At 34.5% G+C, this 26,101-nt stretch overlaps 2 protein-coding genes and 1 pseudogene across 2 annotated transcripts; 2 read left to right on the top strand and 1 right to left on the bottom strand.

Moving 5' to 3' along the window:
• Nucleotides 1-289: 289 nt before the first annotated feature.
• On the bottom strand, nucleotides 290-10,639 carry LOC124827739 (protein THYLAKOID FORMATION1, chloroplastic-like). Its single transcript, XM_047300862.2, has 5 exons — nucleotides 10,331-10,639; nucleotides 9,367-9,637; nucleotides 8,455-8,671; nucleotides 1,716-1,831; nucleotides 290-719 (listed from the first exon to the last, which is right to left on the bottom strand). Exons 1-5 carry the CDS (start codon nucleotides 10,521-10,523, stop codon nucleotides 638-640), a joined length of 879 nt encoding a protein of 292 aa, XP_047156818.2. The 5' UTR covers nucleotides 10,524-10,639; the 3' UTR covers nucleotides 290-637.
• A 10,046-nt stretch (nucleotides 10,640-20,685) lies between these two features.
• LOC124827668 (uncharacterized) lies at nucleotides 20,686-21,239 on the top strand. Its single transcript, XM_047300778.2, has one exon. It carries the CDS (start codon nucleotides 20,772-20,774, stop codon nucleotides 21,036-21,038), a length of 267 nt encoding a protein of 88 aa, XP_047156734.1. The 5' UTR covers nucleotides 20,686-20,771; the 3' UTR covers nucleotides 21,039-21,239.
• Nucleotides 21,240-23,933: 2,694 nt separating this feature from the next.
• On the top strand, nucleotides 23,934-24,189 carry LOC148197085 (uncharacterized; annotated as a pseudogene).
• The last annotated feature ends 1,912 nt before the right edge of the window (nucleotides 24,190-26,101 follow it).

Below are 26,101 nucleotides of genomic sequence, written 5' to 3'. Positions count from 1 at the left end.
GCTTTGGTGGCTACTCGGAAGAGTGCGAGGAGTTAGAGTATTGACGTGGTATCATTGCAAATTCTAGTTAAAATGTGCAAATATCGGTGATCAAAATTCAATTAAATCCATATTACTTTGTAAAGTTTGTGTGAAAATATGTTACGTGACTATCCAATATATCTTGGTCTTGCAGTTTTCGGTTAGGTGTAAACCGATAGTCCAATAAGTTGCAAGGAAATAACGAATCTAAAATGCGTGTTTGTTTGAAATATGCGAGATGTGAACTAGACATTCACTCCAAAAAATGTAAGATTCTGAAATATGAAGAATTTCAATTTCAATTACCAGACCATATGCTTTCCCGGGTGTGTATTTGAACTACAAAATACATCTGCGACCGTGTGGTAGAAAAGAAAATACATGTTAGAGAAGATTACACAAGACTGTGTTGGACAGGTAAATTGTGGTAGAGCAGAAAGTAGGATTTAGCTGGATCACCATGGAAGAAGATAGATCAAGTACAGTATACAAAACCATGATGATAGTAAGGCCCCACTCCGATTCACCCAATGCACAAGACCAACAACAACAACAAAAAGAGCAAGTCAAGAATACCAATTCTTACAAGGTGATCATTTCAGAGAAAACCCCATAACTAAAGGCTAGAAAATTGCTGTTGGGTAATGGCCTCATTAGTCTTTTGTGGTTCGGCCCTTTCTTCTCTTTTCTTCTTCTCCCTGAAAGCAAAGGATTATTTCAAAGAGTCAAGATCTTGCTGAGGAAAACAAAACAAGGTAAATATAACAACATCTACTGGAACAACAGTTCAGGTAAACAAATCCAAATGCTGACTGCTGAGTAGATATGGGTATCAAACACAGGCTACTGCAAGCATTATGGAGCAAATGGGATCTAATTGTTATCAGTGGTAAAATAACTTGACTAAAAACTATTTAGGGCAAAATGTGGTTTTGGTCTTCCTACAACTTTAAATGTGTTTTTGGACTTTCTAAAACTTTTGAAATTCAGTTTTTGTCTCTCAAAATCTTCCTTTCTCAATCACTCTAGTTATAAAATGTATCATTTTTTATCTTTCAAGGGAATTAGATAATGCTTGCTATAGTATAAAAACCGGTTCAGATTGTAGCAAGAGCACTAAAATTTGTGTATTTCAAAATTAGGGAAACAAAGTATAAAACTTTTTAGAGAAACTAAAATTGATCTTTGGAAGTTATAAAGAAACCAAAAACATATTTTACCCATATACTCAACAAAAAGTTAGAAAGACACCTTGATACGAATGTTCCCAGTGTATAACACGAAAGTTTGTAACATATCTTTTCCAAATAGGAAATTTGTAATGAATGTTGAATCTTTGTCCAAAAGGCTTCAATATAGGCTGGGGCAAACCACCTCAAATTTGATTAAAGCAAATACCAAAGTTTTTAGTACGTTGCTCTGAGGTTTGTGATGTCATTTTCTACAAAAGTTGAACATTTGGAATAATGTTTTCATGAGCTTAATGGACTAAACTGCCAAAGAATTAGTAGATTTACAACTGCAGACTAAAAGGTTGAGAATGGAAAAAAAAATCACTGAATAAATGCGATATTCGTAGATTCTATCATGGATGAAAACTCCTGAGAAGGGAGTTTTCACTAAATAGCATTGCAAGAAGATAAATCACTAAATTCACTAGATAGCATTGCAGATGCCGAGATCTAATATTTTACCTGTCAACATATTCCTTTAGCAACTCTTTAGCTTGAACCAACTTAGAAAGCAAGTTACGATACACATCCAAATCCCGATCCACACTTCTTTTGTTGACATTCAAAACCGCACAAAGCTGTTGGATTAACACCAGAGATTGATTGATAAATAATCCTATATAGAAAGTAATTTTTGCGGTAGAAAGCAGATAGGTTTACTCATAATCAAGGTATTAAATGCATCCTCCTCTATTCCATTGTCATACCATCTCCTATACTGAAATTGTTAGTTTTATCTGTGATTTTGGCGCCTATAATAAATCTGTAGTGTTATATACATATATACATATAAATATATACATACATAAACAGACACACACACGTGTTAGTATATGTGTATATATACATATATACATATATATATATACATATATATATATATATATGATGCATCTCTACTTATTAAATAATAACAGAAACAACTATTCTGATCCACAGTAGGTAGATACACTGTCACGTTGAGTGTACACACATTTATTCTTCTGATATAGAATTCAATTTCTATTGCAAACAATAATATTAAAGTCCTAAATGCTTATTACAAAAGATGGAGTGTTTCTCTTCAGATGTCGTACAATTATTTCAGCAGAAGAAAAATAATGAAATCAATATTTTATATATAGATTAAAGAAAATTATGTGAGTAAATCCACCTATAAGGCCTGAACTTGGAAGAAGTGAGATCATATCAAGACCATTATCTCACTGTGAGAAATAGAGAAGATTGGGAGAAAATATCCCTTGTGTCTTTTGCATACACATAGGGTAGTTTATTTATAATGTAAGATATGGGCCAATGCCCTTAATACAGAATGGGCTGAGCCCAATTAACAGAAACACACATCTTAACATAACTCCCCCTCAAGCTAGAGCATATAAATCATATGTTCCAAGCTTGTTACAAAGATAATCAATTCTAGGTCCTCGTAAGGACTTAGTGAATATGTCTGCCAACTGGTTGCTTGAGTTAATGAACTCAGTCTTGATATCTCCGAATATGATTTTTTTCTCGAATAAAATGACAATCAACTTCAATAATGTGCTTGGTTCTCTCATGGAAGACAGGGTTAGAGCTAATATGGAGAGCAGCTTGATTATCACATATAAGTGTCATGTGAGTGACATCTCCAAATTTCAATTCACTAAGTAATTGTTTAAGCCACACAAGCTCGCAAGTAGCTGATGCCATAGCTCTATATTATGCTTCTGCGCAGGACCTTGCCACAATACTTTGCTTCTTACTTTTCCAAGATATCAGGTTGCCACCAATAAAGACACAATATCCAGAAGTAGACCTCCTATCAGAAGGGGAACCAGCCCAATCAGCATCTGAATAACAAACGGTTTTTGTATCGTTGTTAGGACCATATAGAAAACCTTTTCCAGGTGATCCTTTAATATACTTCAGTATGCGAACAACTGCATCCCAATGGTCTTCACATGGGGAGTTTAGGAATTGACTCACCACGCTAACTGCGAAGGAAATGTCACGTATAATAGTAAGATAGTTTAATTTACCAACTAATCTTCTGTACTGTTCAGGATCTGAGAAAGGCTCCCCCCGATTTGGTAGGAGTTTGATGTTAGGATCCATAGGTTTCTCAACAGATTTAGGGTTCATTAACCCTATTTCCTCCAAGATGTCTAACGCATACTTCCTCTGAGATATAACAATACTGGTGTTGGATTGTGCTACTTCAATACCCAAAAAGTACCGGAGTTTGCCAAGATCTTTGGTTTGAAAATGATGACAAAGGTATTGTTTCATCTGAGAGATGCCAAGATAGTCGCTTCCTGTGAGAACAATATCATCGACATACACTATTAAGTAGATACATCCAGCACTTGAGTGGCGATAGAACACTAAATGATCCGCTTCACTGCGAGACATACCAAATTGTTGAACAACACAGCTGAATTTACCAAACCAGGCCCGAGGAGACTGTTTTAGGCCATATAAGGATTTGCGAAGACGACATACCAATCCAGATGACTCCCCCTGAGCAACAAAGTCAGGCGGTTGCTCCATATAAATTTCTTCATGCAAATCACCATTAAGGAAAGCATTTTTGACATCAAGTTGGTGAAGAGGCCATTGGCGAAGAGCGGCCATGGCAATGAATAGGCGAACAGAGGTCATTTTTGCCACTGGAGAAAATGTATCACCATAAGCCAAACCAAAAATCTGTGTGTAGCCTTTGGCAACCAGTCGAGCTTTCAAACGATCAATAGTGCCATCAGGGCCAACCTTGATAGCATACACCCACCTGCAACCAACAACAGACTTTCCAGATGGTAATTGGACAAGCTCCCAAGTTCCACTTTTCTGTAAAGCACTTAATTCATCCAACATAGCTTGACGCCAGCCAGGATGAGTTAAGGCATCACCCACAGACTTGGGAATTGACACAGAAGAAATGGAGGAGAGACATGTATAAAAAAATGGAGATAATATGTGGTAACTAAGAACAGTATAATGGGGCGAAGGGTTACGGGTAGAGCGTATACCTTTACGGAGGGCAATAGGCAGATCAGACTCATTTGTTGGAGCCGGAGGAGACACGGGAGGCGGCAATGGAAGGGGTGGTGGTGAAGGACGATCCTATGGTGAATGAGAGTCTAAAGAAGGAGGAGACAAAATGGGTGGAACATCACCAGGAGGATCACAGAAAATAGGAATATCAACAGTAGCAGGTGGAGGTACAAAACTAGAAGATAGATGTGAAAAGTAAAAAGAAGATTCATCAAAAGTGACATCAGCAGAGATAAAATGGCGATTGAGGGAAGGGAAAAAACACTTATAACCCTTTTGTGACCATGGAAATCCTAAGAAGACACATTTGTGAGACCTAGGAGATAACTTATCAAGACCAGGACTAAAATCATGAAAAAAACATGTAGACCCAAAAACTCTAAGTGGTAATGGATGTAGAGGGTCTTGAGGAAATAAGATAGAATGAGGGATTTTGTTATCTAGGACGGAAGATGGCATGTGGTTTATAAGATAACATGCCGTGAGAACTGCATCACCCCAAAAACGTGAGGGTACTTGACCATGAATTAGAAGAGTACGAGTTGTTTCAATAAGGTGTCTATTCTTGCGCTTAGCCATCCCATTTTGTTGAGGGGTATAAGCACATGAGGTTTGGTGAAGAATGCCATGAGAAGCCATAAAATGTTTAAACGGTTGAGAAAGGTATTCACGGCCATTATCACTGCGTAAATTTCAAATAGAAACCCCAAACTGTGTTTTTATTTCATTGAAAAATGATTGGAAAATAGGAAACAACTCAGAACGATTCTTCATTAAAAACAACCAAGTACATCTGGAATAGTCATCAATAAAAGTAACAAAATACTGAAAACCTAAAGTGGACTTAACACGACTAGGTCCCCAAATGTCAGAATGAACCAATGAAAAGGGGGACGACGCCCGTTGTGAGACACTACGAGGAAAGGAACTACGAGTATGCTTTCCTAACTGACAAGACTCACACGACAAACTTGATAATTTTGACAACCTCGGAACAAGTTGTTGCAGTTTGACAAGACTAGGATGACCTAACTGAGCATGAAGAAGGGATGGTGACTCCATGATTACGCCAACATGTGGAAGGGCGGAGATGGTATAGGCCATGAGACTCACATCCTATGTCAATCATGTGTTTCGAACTCCGGTCCTACAACCAAACAGAATCTTTAGTAAATGAAATAACACAATTAAGAGTACGAGTTAGACGACTTATGGACAATAAGTTGAAGGGAGACCCAGGAACATAAAATACATGATCAATGGATATGGACGGAAAAATATCAACAGTACCAACACCATGAGATGAGACTCTAGACCCATCAGCCATTGTTACCGAGGGTAAATTATCCGGAGATAACAAGGAAGAAAACAAGGACTTGTTACCAGTGATATGACTGGTGGCGCCTGAGTCAAGGACCCAAGGTTCGAGGGAGTGAAAGTGAGTCAGACCAACAAAAGGTGTACCTGTACGTGCAACAGATGCAGATGTAGTGGAACTAGAGTGCTGACGATCCTCATACCATCTGAGAAATTCGTTAAAGATTGCAGGTTTTTCTACGGTATTAGATGAAGTAGGATGGTCTGCAGACAGTGATCGAGGAGATGGATCAGAATTAGTCATTGCTACAGGTCGAGGAGGACGCCCATGAAGCGCATAACATCGATCAATTTTGTGCCCTAACTTGCCACAGTGGTCACATTTTGGACGTCCTTTACTTGGCTTGCGAGACCGACTTAGATCATCACGTTGGATAGCCATAATTGAGGAATCATCAATATGAGGAGATGTCTCAATGACTGGTTTGCTCGGTATACGCAAAAGAGCAGAACAAGTAGAAGTAAAGTTGGGTATGACAGGAAAACCCAAAATTTGATCACGGACATGAGAGACATCATCAAAGAGTCCGTATAATGCCAACAACACGAAGAAATTTGATCGTTGTTCCAGTTCTTCAGCAGAAGTGGAAGCAGGAGGTAATATATCATTAAAATCATGAAGAAGGGCATGAATTTTACCCAAATATTCTGCCATGGGACCATGATTGCGCGGACCAATAACAATTAATAGGTCCGGACAAACACCATAAAGGCACTGAGTGTCATTTGTGTATAACAACTTCGCTTATGCCCATACTTCTGAACATGTTTCATATGATCGAAACATTTGTTTCAGTGAGGAATGAATGGTGGACTTTATAACAATGCATAACTGAGCATCAATTTTCATCCAGCGGGAAGTTTTATCTGTGGTAGCAGTAGTCACATTTTGAGTAAGGTGATCTAAGTACCCCTGACCAAAGTTTGATGTCAGACGCCCATGTTGCATGATTTGTGCCATCTAACTTATCAATGGACAAGTGTACATTCACATAATTGGTGTATATTGAGGGATCAGAAGATGAGCCACCAACAGAGGTGTTTGTAGACGAGGAAGATGCCATGGAGAAGGAGAAACCCTAAAAATCCAAAGTGCTCCGATTGACGCAACGACCACAGATCCAGAAAGAGGACGAGGAGGCGATCACGGCGGTTCTGATCGGCGACGAAACTCTCCGGCGACGCGACAGCACGCGCGGCGGGAAGCGGCGGCGCGTGGAGGCTCGTGGGTGGTCTGTTCGCCGCGATCTTTGTACCGCGGTGGTCGCCCGGCCAAGACGATTCCGATGGTGTGGTCGTCAGTCGATTCTGGAACTCCGACGACGGTGGCGGCGGCGGCGACGACGGCAGCGGCGATGATGTGTGCCGGAGACCATGGAGTTGGCTGGAACTAATCCTATGCTCTAGATACCATGTGAGAAATAAAGAAGATTGGGAGAAAATATCCCTTGTGTCTTTTGCATACACATAGAGTAGTTTATTTATAATGTAAGATATGGGCCAATGCCCTTAATACAAAATGGGCTGAGTCCAATTAACAGAAACACACATCTTAACATCTAACACTCACCAAACCCAAACAGCCCAGAAAAGAGATGTCTAAAAATATTTGATAGTCTTGAAATTTTTGTTTTATAGACTGAGTGAGAAATAGACTCGGCAATCTAAACTCCAAATTATTAAAAATATATATGTAAATCAAATCAATATATGATTATTTTTCATGTATTCTTTCAATGCTCAACTTCTGTTAAAATTTGGTAATGGTTGAAACAATTTTTTTCTTATCTCACTTTTGGTTATTCTATGATTATTTATTCCTTTTCTAAAAGAAAAATGCAGTCCTCTGGTTTCTCTAATAAAATTTCTTGTTGTTATTGGTGCAGTCTGAATGATTTGAAGAATGAGAAACCAAGCCAAATTTCAAAAGTCTATTCATATACCGTCTGCTCTTCAGATCATTTCTAATTTTGAGGTTAGCTGGTATATTTTCTACTAAATCAATTCATAAGACCATTGCTGATTTGTGTTAAAAGCATTTGGTATTAACACTCGGTCTGGAAAAGTTTCTTCTTTGGTCCAAGTTATTTGGGAGTTTCTAATGGCTACTTGGGTAAGATACTGCAAAGGGTTGTCCTAGTTTGGCTGTTTGTGCTGATATTTTTCTAGACCAGAGGGGAATATATTGACAACCTCTCTTCTTTTTAGGAAGTTCAAAACACTCTCTATGCTGAACTTATGGGAGCCATTTATGTAGTAGGGTATGCTTGGAGTTTTGGATTTAGACATCTTTGGCTGGAGTGTGATTTTGTTTTAGTGTGCAAAGCCTTCTCTTCACAAAATTGTTCCTTGGATTCTCGGAGGTGGATAGAGGAAATGTCCGAAGATTTGTTGTGATATGGAATTTTAAAGCTTCACACATTTTTTGGGATGGAAACCATTATGCTGATAAATTGACCATTTTGGGCTTGGTAAATAAGGAACAATTTAAATGGTATTCTTTTTATGTTTCCTAGCATTAGTATGGATTTTTTATAATAGGGGTTTAGGGTGTTTAGTTTATTTTGAAGCCTGTCTTGTATTTTTTTTTTATCATGGATTTGGTCTTATCCCCTAATGAATCATTATTATTTTTTTTTTCTTTTTAATAATTTTTTTTTCATTTGATGACAAATGATAGATGTGATTTGGGGTGTCAGCATAGCAAAGATGTTAAAGTGCATAATGATGTCAAGCATGAATTTTTCGTTAAAAATAATCAATATATGATGCCTTAAATGAATTGGGTAACCTTTTCCAAAATTGTTGGTTCCATAGCATTTGCTAACTCAAGAAGGCGAAAGAGGCCTATTGCGAAGAAACGACTGTAACTGAAATCCCCCTTTCCTCCTGCTCTTTCTGCAATATCCTTTAATATTCCCTCAACTTCTCCTTCTCTGGATGAGAACTCAACTAGTGAAGTTGAGTTTTGAGTTCGAGCCCATTCTTCCAATTTCTTTGCATCAACTCTGTAGAGGGAAATATAGAAGATAATTATTTGCAACAAAAATTCAACGAAATTGATATAACAATTTTTTACACAGTACAGACAATGGACCTTGTATTTCACCCAACTTTTTTTTTCCTTCAACAGGTTTTAGGAAAAGTAATTCATTCTTATACTTTTAAACATGCAGATTAAATTTCAGAACCTTTTTTTTTTTTCATTTCACAGCAATAATCGACAATATTAATAATGCGTGCCTGGGTAGCAGTGAGTACTATACCTTCTAATTGCAGGCAAATCGCAAACAACAGACAATACATCAAAATTTATTATTCATGCAGAGTCATTTGATTGCACTAAATCTCTCTTCAATAATATTTAAGCAATAGTATGGGTATCAACAGCCTAAAACATGATTTTAGGTGCTAAAACTCCAATGTCATGCTTGGAGTAAGCACACCAAACATGATTCACAAATCACAAAATCATGTTCCATAATTTGTAGCAACTGCTAAGAACATGATTTTGGGTTCAAAATCATGTTTGGAAGCACCCAAATGTTCCCCAAGCACACAGCATCAGGGCTTTGGTGAGTTTAAGTGAAACAGTTTCCTGTGGCTCATAGCCATTATTAGTTCTCAATTCCTTATCAGTAAGTTTATGATTTGGAATAGGAATCACAGAAATGGAAAAGTCCAAATTATTCAATATTTTGACCTGTATTGTTCAGGATCTTCTTTCAGTGCCTTAATGTATGCTTGGAAGATCGCATCTCGGTCCTCATCACTTGGATACCCTTCCATGAGTTGCTCATATACAGTGACAAAGCCAAGGGCAAATACAGCGTCATAGCGATATGATCTCTTGTATCTCATTAAATGTTGCTGAACAATGAGCTCTTGCAGCACCGTGTTATAGATACTTGGAATTGGTCGCTTATATTCCTTGAGAAAATTTAACTTTGTCTCAGAAACAGTTGGAGGAGGGTCTGCAGATCAAGTGTGTAAACAACCCATAACCAACTGTTGATAACAAGATTCCATTTAATTTTTTATTCCTTTTGCCCATTTGACACTATGAATATTAGAACGACAAAGGAACCTACTTTAGAACCATTTGACACTACATCACATACTCAGTCGTCAACAGATTCAGCTTAACATCACTAGCATATATCTAAGTAACGACATCTTCGTATTAACAACCAAATCACCTGATGATAACATTGAAAATCGAAACTACACTCATCTCTGCAAGAAAGAGCTGCAAAGAATTTCAGTTTGACAATCACACAAAAAAAATCATCACAAACACAACACGATGGCATAAATCCAGATAATTTCCCAGTCAATTGTACATAGAGCCACTAGGAATTACATCCACTGGTTACAAAAAAACTAAAAAACTAGGTCCAAACCTCATCAACCACACTTTCAATGGTAACATTATCCTCAAAACAACAAATCCCTCCTTAAAAATCCGCTTGCAAAACCACATTTAAAAAACAAACTTCAAAATTGACAACCATACACCTGCAATTAAAAGATCATTTTCAACTCCAAACATTAGAAAACAAAAACAAAAAATGAAAACAACCCAATTCTCAGAGAACGAAAAGGTGCTCAAAACTCGTATAAAGTTGTACCCGTTTTTTCCTCACTTAGTGGGGAGCCAAACAAACCTGTGATAGAGGAAGAGGAGCACCGAACAACCATTTTGGAAGCATAACTGGAAGCTCGAACTCCAAGATAGTGGCATGAGAAACCAACGCGGAAGCGGAAGCGAAAGGTTGGTGAATTGGAAGAGAGGGTGAAGTTCCTCTGAGAAGATTGAGTGAGAGTGGAGAAATGGAAGGAAGAAGTAACAGTGGCCATCGGGAAGAGAGAGAGCGAGTGGTGGCCGAGATCAGAAGTTTCGCGGCATAGCAGTGAAAATATTCACAGACAGAGAGGCATTGCTTTGCTTCTTTGGGTAGGGGAAAGTGGGAGGCTTTTGTGAATTGCAGAACGAACAAGCTTATCCAAGGAGACAATGGTATAATGACACGTGGAAATTTGTAATTTGTTTGTCAAATAATCAAAAGAAAATTATCATGTGAGTATAACATGTTTTCACATTATTCTCTTTGGGCCGGCACAGTTAATTAAAAAAACTTAAATTATAATTTATTTGTCCTGTTTTAAACTTAAAAAATTTAAATTAATTTTACTTAGAACTAATTGTATTTATTAATAGTTCAGTATAAAAATATTGAACTGTTTTTATTCTAGTACAGTTAACCAGTTAACTCTGTTTTAGTTTTCCAAATTCTTTTTCTCAATTACAATTTCTTTTAAAATTAGGTTTTCTTTTCTCTTTTTCCATCACAGTTTTCGCTTGCTGTCGTTGAAGGTTTCCGAAGGTTTCCGAAGGTTCCCGAAGGTTCGTTGTCGACTTGTTGTAGTTAAAGAATTGTCGTCCTCTCGTTACTTCCCATTCGTCAAAGATTCGCTCGTCGCCGTTGAAGGTTCTCGAAGGTTCGTTGCCGTTGAACACGTGGTCATGAGTTTGATTTTGTGTTAGTGTGTGGCGTATGAAAAAATATGGTTTAGTTGTATTTTTTTTTCTTTATTTCATTAAGTTTTGGTTTTTTAAATATTATTTTCATAATTTGTGTTTCTGTTTTTAATTATCTAGAATTTTAATTTTTAATGTAGTTTAGATTCATTACATTTTAATTCTCAGGAAAATTGATTAAATTTCTGTTAAGTTTTAATGAATAATGGAGCTAAAAATTGAATAAGTTTATCGATTATTAAAATTAAAGGATAAAAAATGTATAAAAGTAAGGAACTAAAACAATAAAAAAAAGGATAATAATGTAGATTGTGTAAAATATAGTTTCATGTTCATGAATAAGGCTTGTATAGTTTTAGAAAAATGTTACAAAATTATTGCGGAAGTGTATACGAAAAATAGGCAAATATTATTAAGAGAGATGTAACTTATTAAGAGAGGGAGAAATGATATTTAAAAAAATTAATTTGATCAATTGAATCTTAAAAATATTCTTTGGAATACTTGACTAAGGAAATAAAATATAGTGAGTTTAGAATAACAACAAATATCCACCATCAAAATTTGGGTGTTGCTCCCTCCACCCCCACACATCTTTTCCTCCACCTCCCCTTTACTATTTTGCCCCTTCCTCCACCTTTCCTTTACTATTTTGCCCCTCAGTAAAATTTTATTTTTAAAATTGTTGTTTTTTAATTTTATTCATTTATAACATATTTCACTGATAACCTACGTAGTTTCTTGTATGAGTAAAATATTTTTCTACAAAGCTTGGTGATCGTGAAAAGAATTATCAAACAATCTTCTTCTTGTTCTCGGTGCAGTACGTGGTGCAGTGCGTTTATGGTGTAGTGTCCTTGTCGTGGTTCCTCTCCAGGTCCGTAGTCATAATCCTTCCAATAATCCTAAACCCTAAATCCTTCCCATACTTCCAATAATCCTTTTAATATCCAAGCCTATAATCCTTGCATGAGCCGCAAAACGTAGTAAAATAAAAACGAAACGTAAAAGGAACACTGCCTATGGACGGATGACATCCTTCAACGGATGTCAACATCCGTTTAAGGAAAAACGGATGTCGACATCCGTTTAAGGCAAAACGGATGTCGACATCCGTTTTGCCTTCAACGGATGTTGACATCCGTTGAAGGATGTCATCCGTCCAGAGGCAGTGTTCCTTTTACGTTTCGTTTTTATTTTATTTGTTTATTTTATTTACAGTAATTTATATTTAAATTTATAATTTTAAATGTTATATATGGTTAGTTTTTAAACGTAATAATTTTGTTAAAATATGAATTTGTTAAAATATGAATTTGTTATAGGTGGAGAAGAAGCTTAACGGAAGAGAGAAAGGTAAACGAAAATGGAAGAGAGGAAGAGGTGCAGAGGGAAGTAAATCAGAAGTTTTAAATAAATTAAAATATTAAAATAATAAAAATAAAAAATTTTAACTTTTGAGGATATAATTGTCATTTTAGAAGGATATAATTGGCATTTTAGAAAATTGGGGAGGTGGAGGAAGAGACGTGTGGGGGTGGAGGGAGTAACACCCATCAAAATTTGTGATGCCCCAGTAGATAATTAATAATAAGATTTATGTTGTGTAATACACGTCTTAAACATTTTTTTTAATAATTAGTTATATTCTTATATTTATTAAATTAGAATAGAATGAGAAATGAGAATGGGAAGATCTATTATGGGATATGTAGTAAAGAAACACATCATATTATTTTAAATAGATTATATATTTAATAATTTATTAGTGCATAATTTAGAGCTTACATTTTAGATTTTAATTTTGTATACTTATGTAAGTATTTTTTTTTTCACCATCTTATATCTCTTCTTTTAATAATTACTTAATAATATTATCCTAATTGATTACACATGTTTATATTCAGAGAAGATAACAAGTGTATGACTAATTGTCCATTGATAAATGGAGATGAAATGTGACAAATATAGAAAATGAATATCTAAGATAAATGTATTTAGATTGTTTGGTATGTGGACCAATGATGTCACTAACAAAAAAACTACTTATTGTCATTGAATTCATGTATGACATATAGGCAATAAACATGATATGTTTATAAGTAAATTATCAATATTTACATAAGACCTGTAAAGAATAAACGCAAAAACTTTTTACTATGTTTATTATGTACGGTTTAATGTCTTAATAGGTCCCTATTTTCGTTCAGAATCTCAAATAGAACTCTTTCTTTTTTGACGTCTCAATTGGGTCCTTATTTTTATAAAATTGAATCAATTACAGGCTTACCGTTAAATTGGGAAAACGTCCGTTTAATATTGAATTACGTGGCATAGTTTAATTAGACGTGGCATTATAAACATGTTTGAATTGTATTTTGTATTAAAAAAAGACTGCAAACAGGGGAAATCAGATTTAGACAGGGGAAATCATATTTACTTAAAGGGCAAAGTGGGAAAAGAAAGAAAATAAGTGCAACCCAGCAACTGAGAAATCAATTTGAAGCTTAGAAACGAAAACAGAAATCAAGATCCCAATTCAAACATTGCAATTTCAATTACATCAGAAAATCCCTAATTTCCCACTTTCTGCAATACTTGATCTCCAAAATCAGATAACAAAAGGAACCCTAAATTTTAGAGTCAAGAATTTCTCAATCACAACTCGTCGTTGACGTTGTCATCGCCGGATAAGGCAATCACTCACTCTTGCTGTTGTCACCAGAGATCAATGCGTCAGGATTGATGGTCAGAACTAAACCCGCATCCACCATTGCGGGTTGATTCGAAGGAGGAAAGCTTCTGCGACCCCCTCAGAGCACCGCTGGGACGCCATCGCTGACGCACCCTTACCGTGCCACGTGGAAGGGTTCGCGTCCTAGCCACCGGTAAGCTTATCCCCTACCTACAAAACCCCTGGCAGAACCAAGAAGAAGAGAAGGAAGGAAGACGTCTACTCTTCCTACTCCGCAAGTTCGAACAAGGTTGAAAGGAGCAACAAGCTCTAAAGCGAAACACGCCACTGCCGAAAACCACAATTAGATCTTCTCCCCTACAAGGCCGCAACCATGGTACGAAGAATCAAGAAGAGGAAGAGGAAGAATTTTCCTGCGTGCACTGCCATACTCCCACTGCTGGAGTTTTTGGTTTAAGAAAAGAAAAGAGAAAGGGAATGAAGTTTCCCAGAACCCTAAAACTCATCTATTAATTTAATTTGATTTCTCAAGTTTACCTTTACTTAAATTTTATTTTCCCAACGTGCACTCTATTTTTTAATTCAAAAATTAAAAAAAATACACTTCACACACCTTTTTAAAGCCACGTCAATTAAAATTACACCGTCAGCGCGTCACATATCACCTTCCTTAACGCCGTCTGATCAATTTGACAGAAAGACCCTATTGGATTCAATTTTACAAAAATAAGGACCCAATTGAGACGCCAAAAAAGAAAGGGTCCTATTTGAGATTCTGGACGAAAATAGAGACATGTTGAGACATTAAACCTATTAGGTACACATCATACATATATTTATGTTTAACATGTTATAGTCAAACATAAAAACACTTTTTTATCCGTTAAGCACCGAGAAAACATGACTAGGCTCTTTTTCAAGTTGAGAAAAAATATGGATTTCTGAAAGGGATTTAGGGTTCAATAAAACTGAATTTGGGATTCAATTTAGGATTAAACCCTTTAGTTGTCCCTATTTATGTGAGTTTTTCCCAGTTTGATCCCCGACTTATTAGAATCCCCAATCGAGTCCTTAAAAGTGCTAATTTAAGTTAATTGAGCCCCTACCGTTAAATTTAGTTAACGGGGTTAAGTTTTTGCACAAATGGGGGGGTGATGTATCAATTTTTGAACACGTGGCATGGTGAGAGTTGAAACGTCTTGTAAAATTATAATAATATGAATTTCTGAAAAAAAATTGTAGGACTGAAACTAAAGTTTTTAGAGAGGCCAAAAACATACTTTTTTCTCAACTTGAAAAAAAAATCAATTCTAATCTAAATGGTCTCTTCGTGCCCAATTCTTCATCTTCTCCAAACAACCACGAGTGCTGCTCAAAGTAACTCCTGCTTATATCACAATGCCAAAAAGTACAAATCTGCTGATTACAAGCCACTCGTGCTCGAAGTTGTGGTTGGCACCGAGAAAACATGACTAGGCTCTTTTTCAAGTTGAGAAAAAAATATGGCTTTCTGAAAAGGGATTTTGGGTTCAATAAAACTGAATTTGGGATTCAATTTAGGACTAAACCCTTTAGTTGTCCCTATTTATGTGCGTTTTATCCAGTTTGATCCCCGACTTATTAGAATCCTCAATTGAGTCCTTAAAAGTGCTAATTTGAGTCAATTGAGCCCCTGCCGTTAAATTTAGTTAACGGGGTTAAGTTTTTGCACAAATGGGAGGGTGATGTATCAATTTTTGAACACGTGTCATGGTGAGAGTTGAAACGTCTTGTAAAACTATAATAATATGAATTTCTGGAAAAAAATTGTAGGACTGAAACTAAAGTTTTTAGAGAGGCAAAAACATATTTTTTTCTCAACTTGAAAAAAAAATCAATTCTAATCTAAATGGTCTCTTTGTGCCCAATTCTTCATCTTCTCCAAACAACCACGAGTGCTGCTCACAGTAACTCCCGCTTATATCACAATCCAAAAAGTACAAATCTGCTGATTACAAGCCACTCGTGCTCGAAGTTGTGGTTGGAACCGAGAAAACATGACTAGGCTCTTTTTCAAGTCAGAAAAAATATGGATTTCGGAAAAGGGATTTAGGGTTTAATAAAAATGAATTTGGGATTCAATTTAGGATTAAACCCTTTAGTTGTCCCTATTTATGTGGGCTTTTTCCAGTTTGATCCCCGACTTATTAAAATCCCCAATTGAGTCCTTAAAAGTGCTAATTTGAGTCAATGAGCCCCTGCCGTTAAATTTAGTTAACGGGGTTAAGTTTTGCACAAATGGGAGGGTGATGTATCAATTTTTGAACACGTGGCATGGTGAGAGTTGAAACGTCTTGTAAAATTATAATAATATGAATTTCTGAAAAAAAAATTGTAGGACTGAAACTAAAGTTTTTAGAGAGGTCAAAAACATACTTTTTTCTCAACTTGAAAAAAAATAATCAATTCTAATCTAAAAGGTCTCTTCGGGCCCAATTATTCATCTTCTCCAAACAACCACGAGTGCTGCTCACAGTAACTCCCGCTTATATTGCAATGCCAAAAAGTACAAATATGCTGATTACAAGCCACTCGTGCTTGAAGTTGTGGTTGGCACCGAGAAAACATGACTAGGCTCTTTTTCAAGTTGAGAAAAAATATGGCTTTCTGAAAAGGGATTTTGGGTTCAATAAAACTGAATTTGGGATTCAATTTAGGATTAAACCCTTTAGTTGTCCCTATTTATGCGGGTTTTTCCCAGTTTGATCCCCGACTTATTAGAATCCCCAATTGAGTCCTTAAAAGTGCTAATTTGAGTCAATTGAGCCCTTACCGTTAAATTTAGTTAACGGGGTTAAGTTTTTGCACAAATGGGAGTGTGATGTATCAATTTTTGAACACGTGGCATGGTGAGAGTTGAAACGTCTTGTAAAATTATAATAATATGAATTTCTGGAAAAAAAATTGTAGGACTGAAACTAAAGTTTTTAGAGAGACCAAAAACATATTTTTTTCTCAACTTGAAAAAAAGTCAATTCTAATCTAAATGGTCTCTTCGTGCTCAATTCTTCATCTTCTCCAAACAACCACGAGTGCTGCTCACATTAACTCCCGCTTATATCACAATGCCAAAAACTACAAATCTGCTAATTACAAGCCACTCGTGCTCGAAGTTGTGGTTGGCACCGAGAAAACATGACTAGGCTCTTTTTCAAGTTGAGAAAAAATACGGATTTCTGAAAAGGGATTTAGGGTTCAATAAAATTGAATTTGTTATTGAATTTAGGATTAAAAATCTGAGAGGAATTTGGGATTTAAAGTATTGGGATTCAATTTGGGATTAAATTTGGGATTAAATTTGGAAGATGAGCGAAGTTGCAATTTAGGGTTTCTGGTGCGAAGAGATTTGAGGCTTTCTATGTTTCAGGTTTTGCAGGTTGCGAGGAAGTGTTTCGCGATAAAGGAGATGAAGCGAGGAGCTTCGTTTCGCGAAGATGCTCATGGTGACGTTGTGATTTTGGAGCTTTTGCGCTACAAGTTTCGAGATTTCACGGTGGCTCTGACGAAACTCGCGATGGCTTCTTCTTACGGTGGCGTGAGGGTTTGCGTTGGTGGTGGGGGACGAGCATCGCTGGCACTACGAAGGAGGTGATGGAGCGTGACTATATGAAAAATTGGAAAAAACAAGCAGAGAGGTTCACAAGCACATTACTCTAACATCAGCATGCCACGTTTCAAAAAATTACACATCAACCTCCCACCTGTACAAAAACTTAACCCTGTTAACTAAATTTAACGGCAGAGACTCAATTGACTCAAATTAGCACTTTTAAGGACTCAATTAAGGATTTTAATAAGTCGAGGATCAAACTGGGAAAAATCTATGTAAATAGAGACAACTAAAGGGTTTAAACCAAAATTTTTAAGATACTTTTTATTGATCTCACTTAAAAAGGATCTTTATACCTTCAAAGACATTTAAGAGTATAGTTTTAAATTTTGAGAATAATAAAAATGATGGATTGACGAGGCATCTAGAGATTTAGAAGCTCAAAAGAATTTTATCTAAAAAATCTTGATTTTACTTTATATCCTCGAAATGTACAATTGTCCTTAACAAGTAACGATTTTACTACTTTTGGGTCTTAAAGCAATATGGGTTAAATATGTTTTTAGTCCCTAAACTATTGGCCGTTTCTGGTTTTCGTCCCTCTTCCAAAGTAAGGTACAATTTGGTCCTCATTCTTTAGAAAAACGTTCGTTTTAGTCCTCAAAATTTTGTTTTTAGTCCTCATTTTAGTCCTCAAAACGTTCGTTTTTTCGACTAAAACGAACGTTTTTTAAAGATTGAGGACCAAATTGTACCTTACTTTGGAAGAGGGACGAAAACCAAAAACGGTCAATAGTTTAGGGACTAAAAACATATTTAACCCAAGCAATATTTATAGTATTTGACCATTAGTTATCATTCCATACCATACAATTGATAGAAATCATCCAACCATAATGAATAAAAGGATAAAAAAAGATGAAGCCTCGTGGAGGAAGACTTTACTCTTGAAACTAGAGACATTTTTGGGCTTAATTGAGCTTTCTTTTGGACAACCAATACCCTAGTAAAACTTCTTCTTTTTTCCCGTCAAATACAAGGGTAGAAGATAATGTAGAATACAAGTTTCACATCAATGGAACGAGTCATTTATAGTATAAGAATAAGGACCTTGTTTGGTTGGATAAGGGGCTGCAAATTATCTTGGTTTAAATTGGTTTTTACTCTTTTTTTAAGTCCCATATCCTCAGGATATGAAGAGTACAGGACTTATGCATCTATAAATAAGACCTATTATTTCCTCTCGTAACTTATCTTTGCTTTGAATGAAAATTGATATATATATATATATATATATATATATATATATATATATATATATATATATATATATATATATATATTTATTATTTTTCTTTTTTGCTAATCTTTTTATTTTTTTAAAGTCATCTTAAATGGAAGTATTCTTCTCCTCTCCGGAATATTTTGAAACTTTTCTTGGAAGAGGATCCTTCATTGGAAGAAAAACCTAATCTTAAGGGACTCAAAAAAAGTTTTTGTTTTTTTAGGTTTTTTGTTCTTCAATAATGCTTACAAGAACAACACTTTTTCATGGATGTGTTGAAGCAAACAAACTTTATTTTCTCAAATATAATTCTTGGAAAGCAAATGCTAGATAATGGACATTGACATTTTACATGTAGCTCTTTATAGTAGAGTTGAAAGAGTATTGGAAAAAGGTGTTGAAACATATGAAACCATTAGCGACTTTCTTAGTCTCAAGATACTTTTAAGATGGAATATCTATACTGAAATAGCTTGGATGCAACTTCACTTTATGTTCATTTAATAATAAATGGTGTTTTATGAATACTTATATTTATCCAAATGGACATAATTTTTTATTAAATTGAGATAATTTAATGGAAACATTAGATCATATTGAGATAATTTGTCTTTTAAATGCTTGGTTATGATTTTAGTGTCAATGATTTAAAGTGAATATATATATATATATATATATATATATATATATATATATATATATATAATTATATGATAAAAGTAAAAATAAAAATTTTTAAAATGTTTGGTTATAATTTATCAACTCTGTTTCATTAAAGTTTTCAAAATTAGTAGATGTTTTAGTTATTTTGAAATTTTGTGTGTAATTACATAATAAGCCTTGTTTTATATAATATTTCACTTTTAACCAATTATTATTTTGTACTATAATTTAAAATTTATATAATTATCATTTCTATATAAATATTTGACATTACATCTTTTTGATATTGAATATTTTATGGTATCATTTGTCCTTTCTCATCATTTTTATTCTTTTGTAAAAAACAATACTTAATTGATATTTAAACAGTAAAAAAATGAATACAGAATTCAATATGGATATAACTATTACCTAACATAGATAAAAATGAGATAAAAATTGTATACCCATTAAGTATAAGAATGAGATAATAAAATTGTATACCCATTAAGCGGGATAAAATATTTTATAAAACAAGGCAAAATAAAACAAGCCAAAAAAACTACTTTAACATCTTTAAGATTAAGGATTCTCACAACATAAATCATAAGAGATACTAACCTTCATCAATGAAAGATGCCACGTATTCTTCAATATCCTCTTTTCAATCTATCTTTTTTTTTCTTTCTCTTCTTACACTTTCTTGATGGTTTTCTGTAAAAAACAAACCTTATATACAATAGACAAAATCCTAATCCATTTTTTAACATTGTCCAAGTTAGTTTTTATTTTATCTTTATTTTATTTTTCTTATAACTTTCCATAATAATCAATACTCCTTATATTTTATTAAATCAAATTTGAATTATCATAATATTTTAACTGAGTTGCGAATTAATTCGTTAATTAATTGTGAGTTAAATTTATTTTGTTAGTTAACTTTATTTTTTATTTCAAATACGCTTTCTTCAATCCAAGCAACCAGGAAAAAAAATCTTTAATTTTCCTCCTTCAAAGAAATTTTTTTCTTTCTTTCTTTCGTAAGTGTTAAAAAGGTTGTTTAGTATACAACAATTATTTTTAATATTAACAAAAACACGTGTTCTGATGAATTTATACGCATATAACTTGACGTAACTTTCTGAAACAGCCCATTGTGTTTCCTAAAACCACCAGTTTACTTCCTCTAGTTTTTCCAAAACCTGTGGTCATTTGTATCTGTTTGGAACTCCACTCATGTCTTTATAAGGACCACCTTCATTTTATGCTCTCATTCACTTGTTCATTCATTCATAAATTAAACTTTGTTTTCTTCTGTCATCAAATATAGTGTGATATTTACAATATCATCAAACATGAGTTCAGCAATTAGAGCATGGAGTGTGGCAACTAGTGTTGGAGTTGTGGAGGCCCTGAAAGATCAAGGCATCTGCAGGTGGAATCATGCTTTCAGATTAGCTCAACAGCGTCTCAAAATTCATGTCACTTCGCTTTCTCAAGCACAAAACCTTTCTTCCTCTTCTTCTGCTATCATCTCCACAACACCAAAACACGAGAAGCTAAAACAGTCAGAGGACTCCATGAGAACCGTCATCTACTTAAGCTGTTGGGGTCCCAACTAGATATAATATGAGACCAATAAGAAAACATTTTTCTTCTTTCAGTTCTTGGAATCAAGCAATCTTCGTCTCAAAGCAACATGAGGGTTGTGATTTCTGGGGTCATATTGTAAATTTTTGAAAGATTTGCTTATCTGATGTGACAATCAGTATGTAAATTATGATGATAAATAATCATAGTTTTAATGGTTGAGGTTTGCCAAACTTTATGTGTTCTTTAGTTTTCCCCCTCTTCCATGTGCCGGATTCTTTCTGTGAGGTTAAAAATCTGTTCGTATTGAAATTTGTTAACTAAAACTTAATTGATTTCAACAGGAAAAAGAAAAGGAGATGGGGGTAACTCATATTTCCTTTGTTTTTAATAATTTTGAATATTAAAGAGCTCCTACTATATTACAGGAAGGAAGATCAATGTAATGACGGTTGAAGTGTAAGCATGGCTATATAAGATTACCTCATCAGAGCATTGCTGAAAATCGAACTGGATTCAACTGAATTATCTTCATACAGTTCAATATTTGAGTTGATGCTCAGCGAAGAACAATATTGGGTCTGTATTGATATTGGAATATCACAACTCAATTGTTAAAAAGACAGTAAATGCAAAGAGGATCAGCAAGCCAACTTTATTAAAGGCAAAACTCAAACTCGACTTTGTTTGTTTCAAGGGTGATGATAGATTAGATTTTTCAAAATCGGTCTAGATTCATTCTAGATGAAACAAAATAGATTGTATTTAAAGTACAAATCTATTTTAATTAAATCACATTAAATTATATATTTTTTATTAAATCTACTTTGTTTAATTTCAGTAAATATAGGATTAATTTAATCAACTATATATGAGATGAACTCAATTCAGTTTGACATGGATGTAGGTATGATGTACCGACCATGGTCTAACTTGACTTGGTGTCAACTTGATCATGTTCATCAAGATCTCAGCTGAGTCTAACTCATCCTAAACTGCCCATATTTGGATCAATTTAAACATGAACCAACTTGACTCAAATAAGGCGTAAGCTAACTTTGACCTTATCTTGATTAGCACTAGCTTAACTTGTTTGAACATGGGTTGGACTCAACTAGAATGAACATGAACATAATCTAACTCAACTGAATAAGGTCTATTCACCACGACCTAACTACAAAGTGATTTGATTCGACTTGAGCTTACATCGATTCATTTTAAATTGCACCAAGGTTGATTTGTTTCAAACAAGGCCTTAATTGACTCGCCTTGACCCCATACATTGACCAACCTGTTTGACTTGAGCATGAGATCACTCAGTTTGATCTAGGCATGGACAATCTCATCTTGATCTCCTCAACTTGATTTGGGCTTGACTAATTTGTTTTCTTAGGCTTACATTGCTTAACTAGGTTTTGAATGACAAAGCTAGACTAGGGCATGGGCTAACTTACATCTTAAAGCTCAAGCCTACTTGGCTTGACTAGGTAGCAGGCTTACTCGGTTCAGTCAAGGACCTGATTGACTTAGCTTGATCTAGGACTGACGTTTTGGTTCGATTGGGGACCAAACCGACTTACTCAACTTGGATTCAGGCTAACTTAGTTTGACTTGGGTTTAGGCCAACTTTTCTCAAGCTGGGTTCGAGCCGATTATCCTGGACTCGAGCCTTAGCACCCTTAGCTTAGCCTAAGCCTAGAATGACTATGCTTGATTGAGGCAAAGATTGACTCATCTAGAGTTCGGTCTAGGCTAACTCACCTCAACTTAGGTTTGAACTGACTTACCTTAGCTTGACCCATACTAACATGACTAAACTAGGGACTCAAACCAATCAGGACTTGAGACTCGACTCAATTAAGGATCAAGCTAAATCGGTTTGATTAGGAATTAGATAAGCTCGACTCAATCTAGAATTTAACTAACTTTATTCAATTTATAATTATGTCAATTTGGTTTGATATAGAACTACACTAACTTGAGTTAACTTAGACTTGAACCAATTTGACTTGACCAATGCACCTTAAATTTTGGATTTTTAAATTCTAAAAATTTCCAATATATAGACTTAAGTTTAAAAATATAAACTTAGATTTAATTCAAATTTATTTAAATAGATTTAAAGTAAATGTTGATTTAATAAAAAATTTAGATAATTATGATAATATTTGATAATTTCTTATGTTTTGTTGATTTGTTCTATACAGTTCATTATTTGAATACACACTATACAGTGGAGTTATTTTAATGCCTTAAGAAAAGTTTAAGTAGAAAACAAGCAATTCAATCATTCCCTTCCAATAACCAGGTATAAATCTGATTAATTTCCTCACAAACTATTAAAATGTGCACTGGATTTGATATCATAAGATACAAACCGTGTGCTGGACTTGTCTACTAGTGATTAGAGAAACCAGAGCCTTTGGTGCACTTTTCAATGCAACTAGGTCACAATCAAGTGAATCGACACTGACATGTGGTCCCACTAAAAGTGGAGGATCCTTCACAATATCAATAAATAATTACCTACTACTATTACTTTGATAGTCCCCACCAAAGCAAAAACCACCAGCTTCACCGTTTTTTTTTTCAAATATTCAGCATGTCTTTCTATGGAATCTATGTATGTCACCTCTTCTCTTCATTTCTTTCGCAAATCTACCATTTTTCTTTTAAAAATTACCTTACGTTTTTTTAATAAAATTTGTTCATAAATTATGTAAATAGATAAGGTAAAAATAAAAAATAATGAAATGATAAAAAATGATTGATAACTTTAATACTGGAAAAGTAAAATAATTTGAAGTAACGATGACTTCAATATTACTATAAAAAAACTTACACTTTTACAAATTAACTTCCATTGTTTTCTTGTGACATCAAGAAAGGCGAAGAACCAGTTGTGTAGATCATAGAAGCAATAGGAGATGAGTTTAGGTCAGAGAGGTTTGATTGTGGCAGAGTGTTGGGGTTTTGGAGGCCCTGAAGGACCAAGGAATGTGTAGGTGGAATCAAGCTTTGAAGTCCACTCAACAAGTAATTAAAAACCATTTTGGATCTTTGTCACAGGTAAAGAACCTTTCCTCTTCTGCTGTTGTTTCTAGTTCTAGCAGAATACAGGGAAAGCAGTCAGAGGACCCCTTAAGAACTCTTATGTACCTAAGCTGTTGGGGTCCCAACTAGAGAGAAATTTTTTTAACTGTCTGTTTAATTTGAACCAGAGATGAATGAAGCCTGGAATTTCTATTCCCGTGTTGGCTTGGTCTTGGATGTTGTACAAGTTTTGTATATAGTATGTTTGTTATGAGTGAAAGATGTCATTTGACTCTGATGAATGGCAGTTGAAAAATCATTTTTTTAGAATTAAAAATACTCTTGTGTTTATAGTTACAATCAACCATAAATTGAATTATAGCTAATGCTTAGAATTTCAAAGGAAACATAACAGCAATATTCAAATGCAAAACTTCTTAGTTCTTACAAATCTTATTATTTCACAACATGTCCAATTATTTATCTCTTAATACATGTTACGTTTAGGTGTACTAAAAACAAAGATGTGCTTTGGAATGGTTACCCAATAAAAGTGTTAGTCTTGTTCTTTGTGGCAGAGTGCATGTTAGAGCATTCATTAAGAGACTAAGTCTTTGTCACACTTACTCAATAAAACTAAGAAGTCAAGTCCTATCAAGTTAATAGGGAAGTCTAATCAAAATTGAATTGTCTGATGAGAAATTTTCAAAGAAGGGATAAAAGGCTTGTGATTGTTAATAAATAGTTCAATATTATAGAAGGATGGTGGTAGTATGTTTAAATGTTGTGGAGTTGGTTAGTAGAAAAAGTAGAGATGGTTTCTCTCGAGGAGATGAAGTTTTCAATTCCTTTAATGATAATGTAAATTTTAAAGATGGAAGATTTTCCTTTTGTACTTTTCCATATGGGGCTACGATTAGTCATATTCGACATATAATTGAAGTCATTTGTTAGGACCATGGGAACTAGAGTTATGTCACTTTTGGTACCATGTCCCTACCAAATTTGATGAAAACAGAGCTTTTGACTTTATTTTCTTAAGAAATGATGAAAATGTTTAACATGTGATTCAATGGCATCCAATGATGGTCCCGATGAAGACAATGTCTTTCTATGTCAATTTCATGAAGGTTAAGAGCTTGACTATGTTTTTGGTCTATCATTCACCAATGTTGGTGGAGTTACTGATGTTAGTCTTTGAGATGTTGTATAGGTAAGGCAATTTAATATTTTTTTCTTTATGTATTAGTGTTCTATGGAAGGTTTGTCTTAGTTTAAGAAAAACTAATGGAATGTTATGAGCATTTTATATAAATTATATATTTGAAAATTTATTTCATGAACAACCTTAATGAAGAGTGAAAATTAAGACATGACTATGATTTTTACACCCTTAATATTGATGCTCTTAATGTTATAAAAATACGATAACCAATGTTTAATCAAGTATTTTCTTTTTTCCACTTAATACAGGAGAATAAGTTTGGAAGGCATAAAAAGTAAGTTAGATATTATAAAAGTTAGTCAAAAACAACATCAAAACCTTAATAAAGAGTGAAAATTAAGACACAACTATGACTTTTTCACCCTTAATGTTGAGTTCTAAATGCTATAAAAATATGATAGCCAATACTTTTTCAAGTATTTTTTTCCATTTAACGTAATGGAATGAGTTTGGAAGCCATAAAAAGTAAGTTAGGTGTTGTAAAAGTTAATAAAAAACAACATCAACAACCTTAAAAGAGGTTTCACAATTTTCTAGTTCATGGAGATACTCTACAAAAAGCAAACAAAGATCCAACTCATCCACCTCTAATCGTCGACTTTAGATTTACAACTCAAATTTGTGGCAAACATGTCACACACACAACAAATGAGATTTAAGACCATGATGACTTGGATGGAGCCATCGACATCATAGAGGAACGACATACACCACAAGTATTCATCTTCTTAAAACAATTATTTAACTTATTCTCACCCGCATCAAACATCCTCACAAACACAAACCACACATTAGTCCTTTGACCTTAACACCACATATCTAGTGGAATGGGAAAAT

The sequence above is a fragment of the Vigna umbellata genome, chromosome 6, assembly GCF_029865625.1.
Source record: "Vigna umbellata cultivar VRB3 chromosome 6, Vumbellata_1.0, whole genome shotgun sequence".
Taxonomy (NCBI): domain Eukaryota; kingdom Viridiplantae; phylum Streptophyta; class Magnoliopsida; order Fabales; family Fabaceae; genus Vigna; species Vigna umbellata.
Note: the sequence above shows the minus strand (reverse complement) of the source record. Positions and strands in the feature narration are given on the sequence as shown.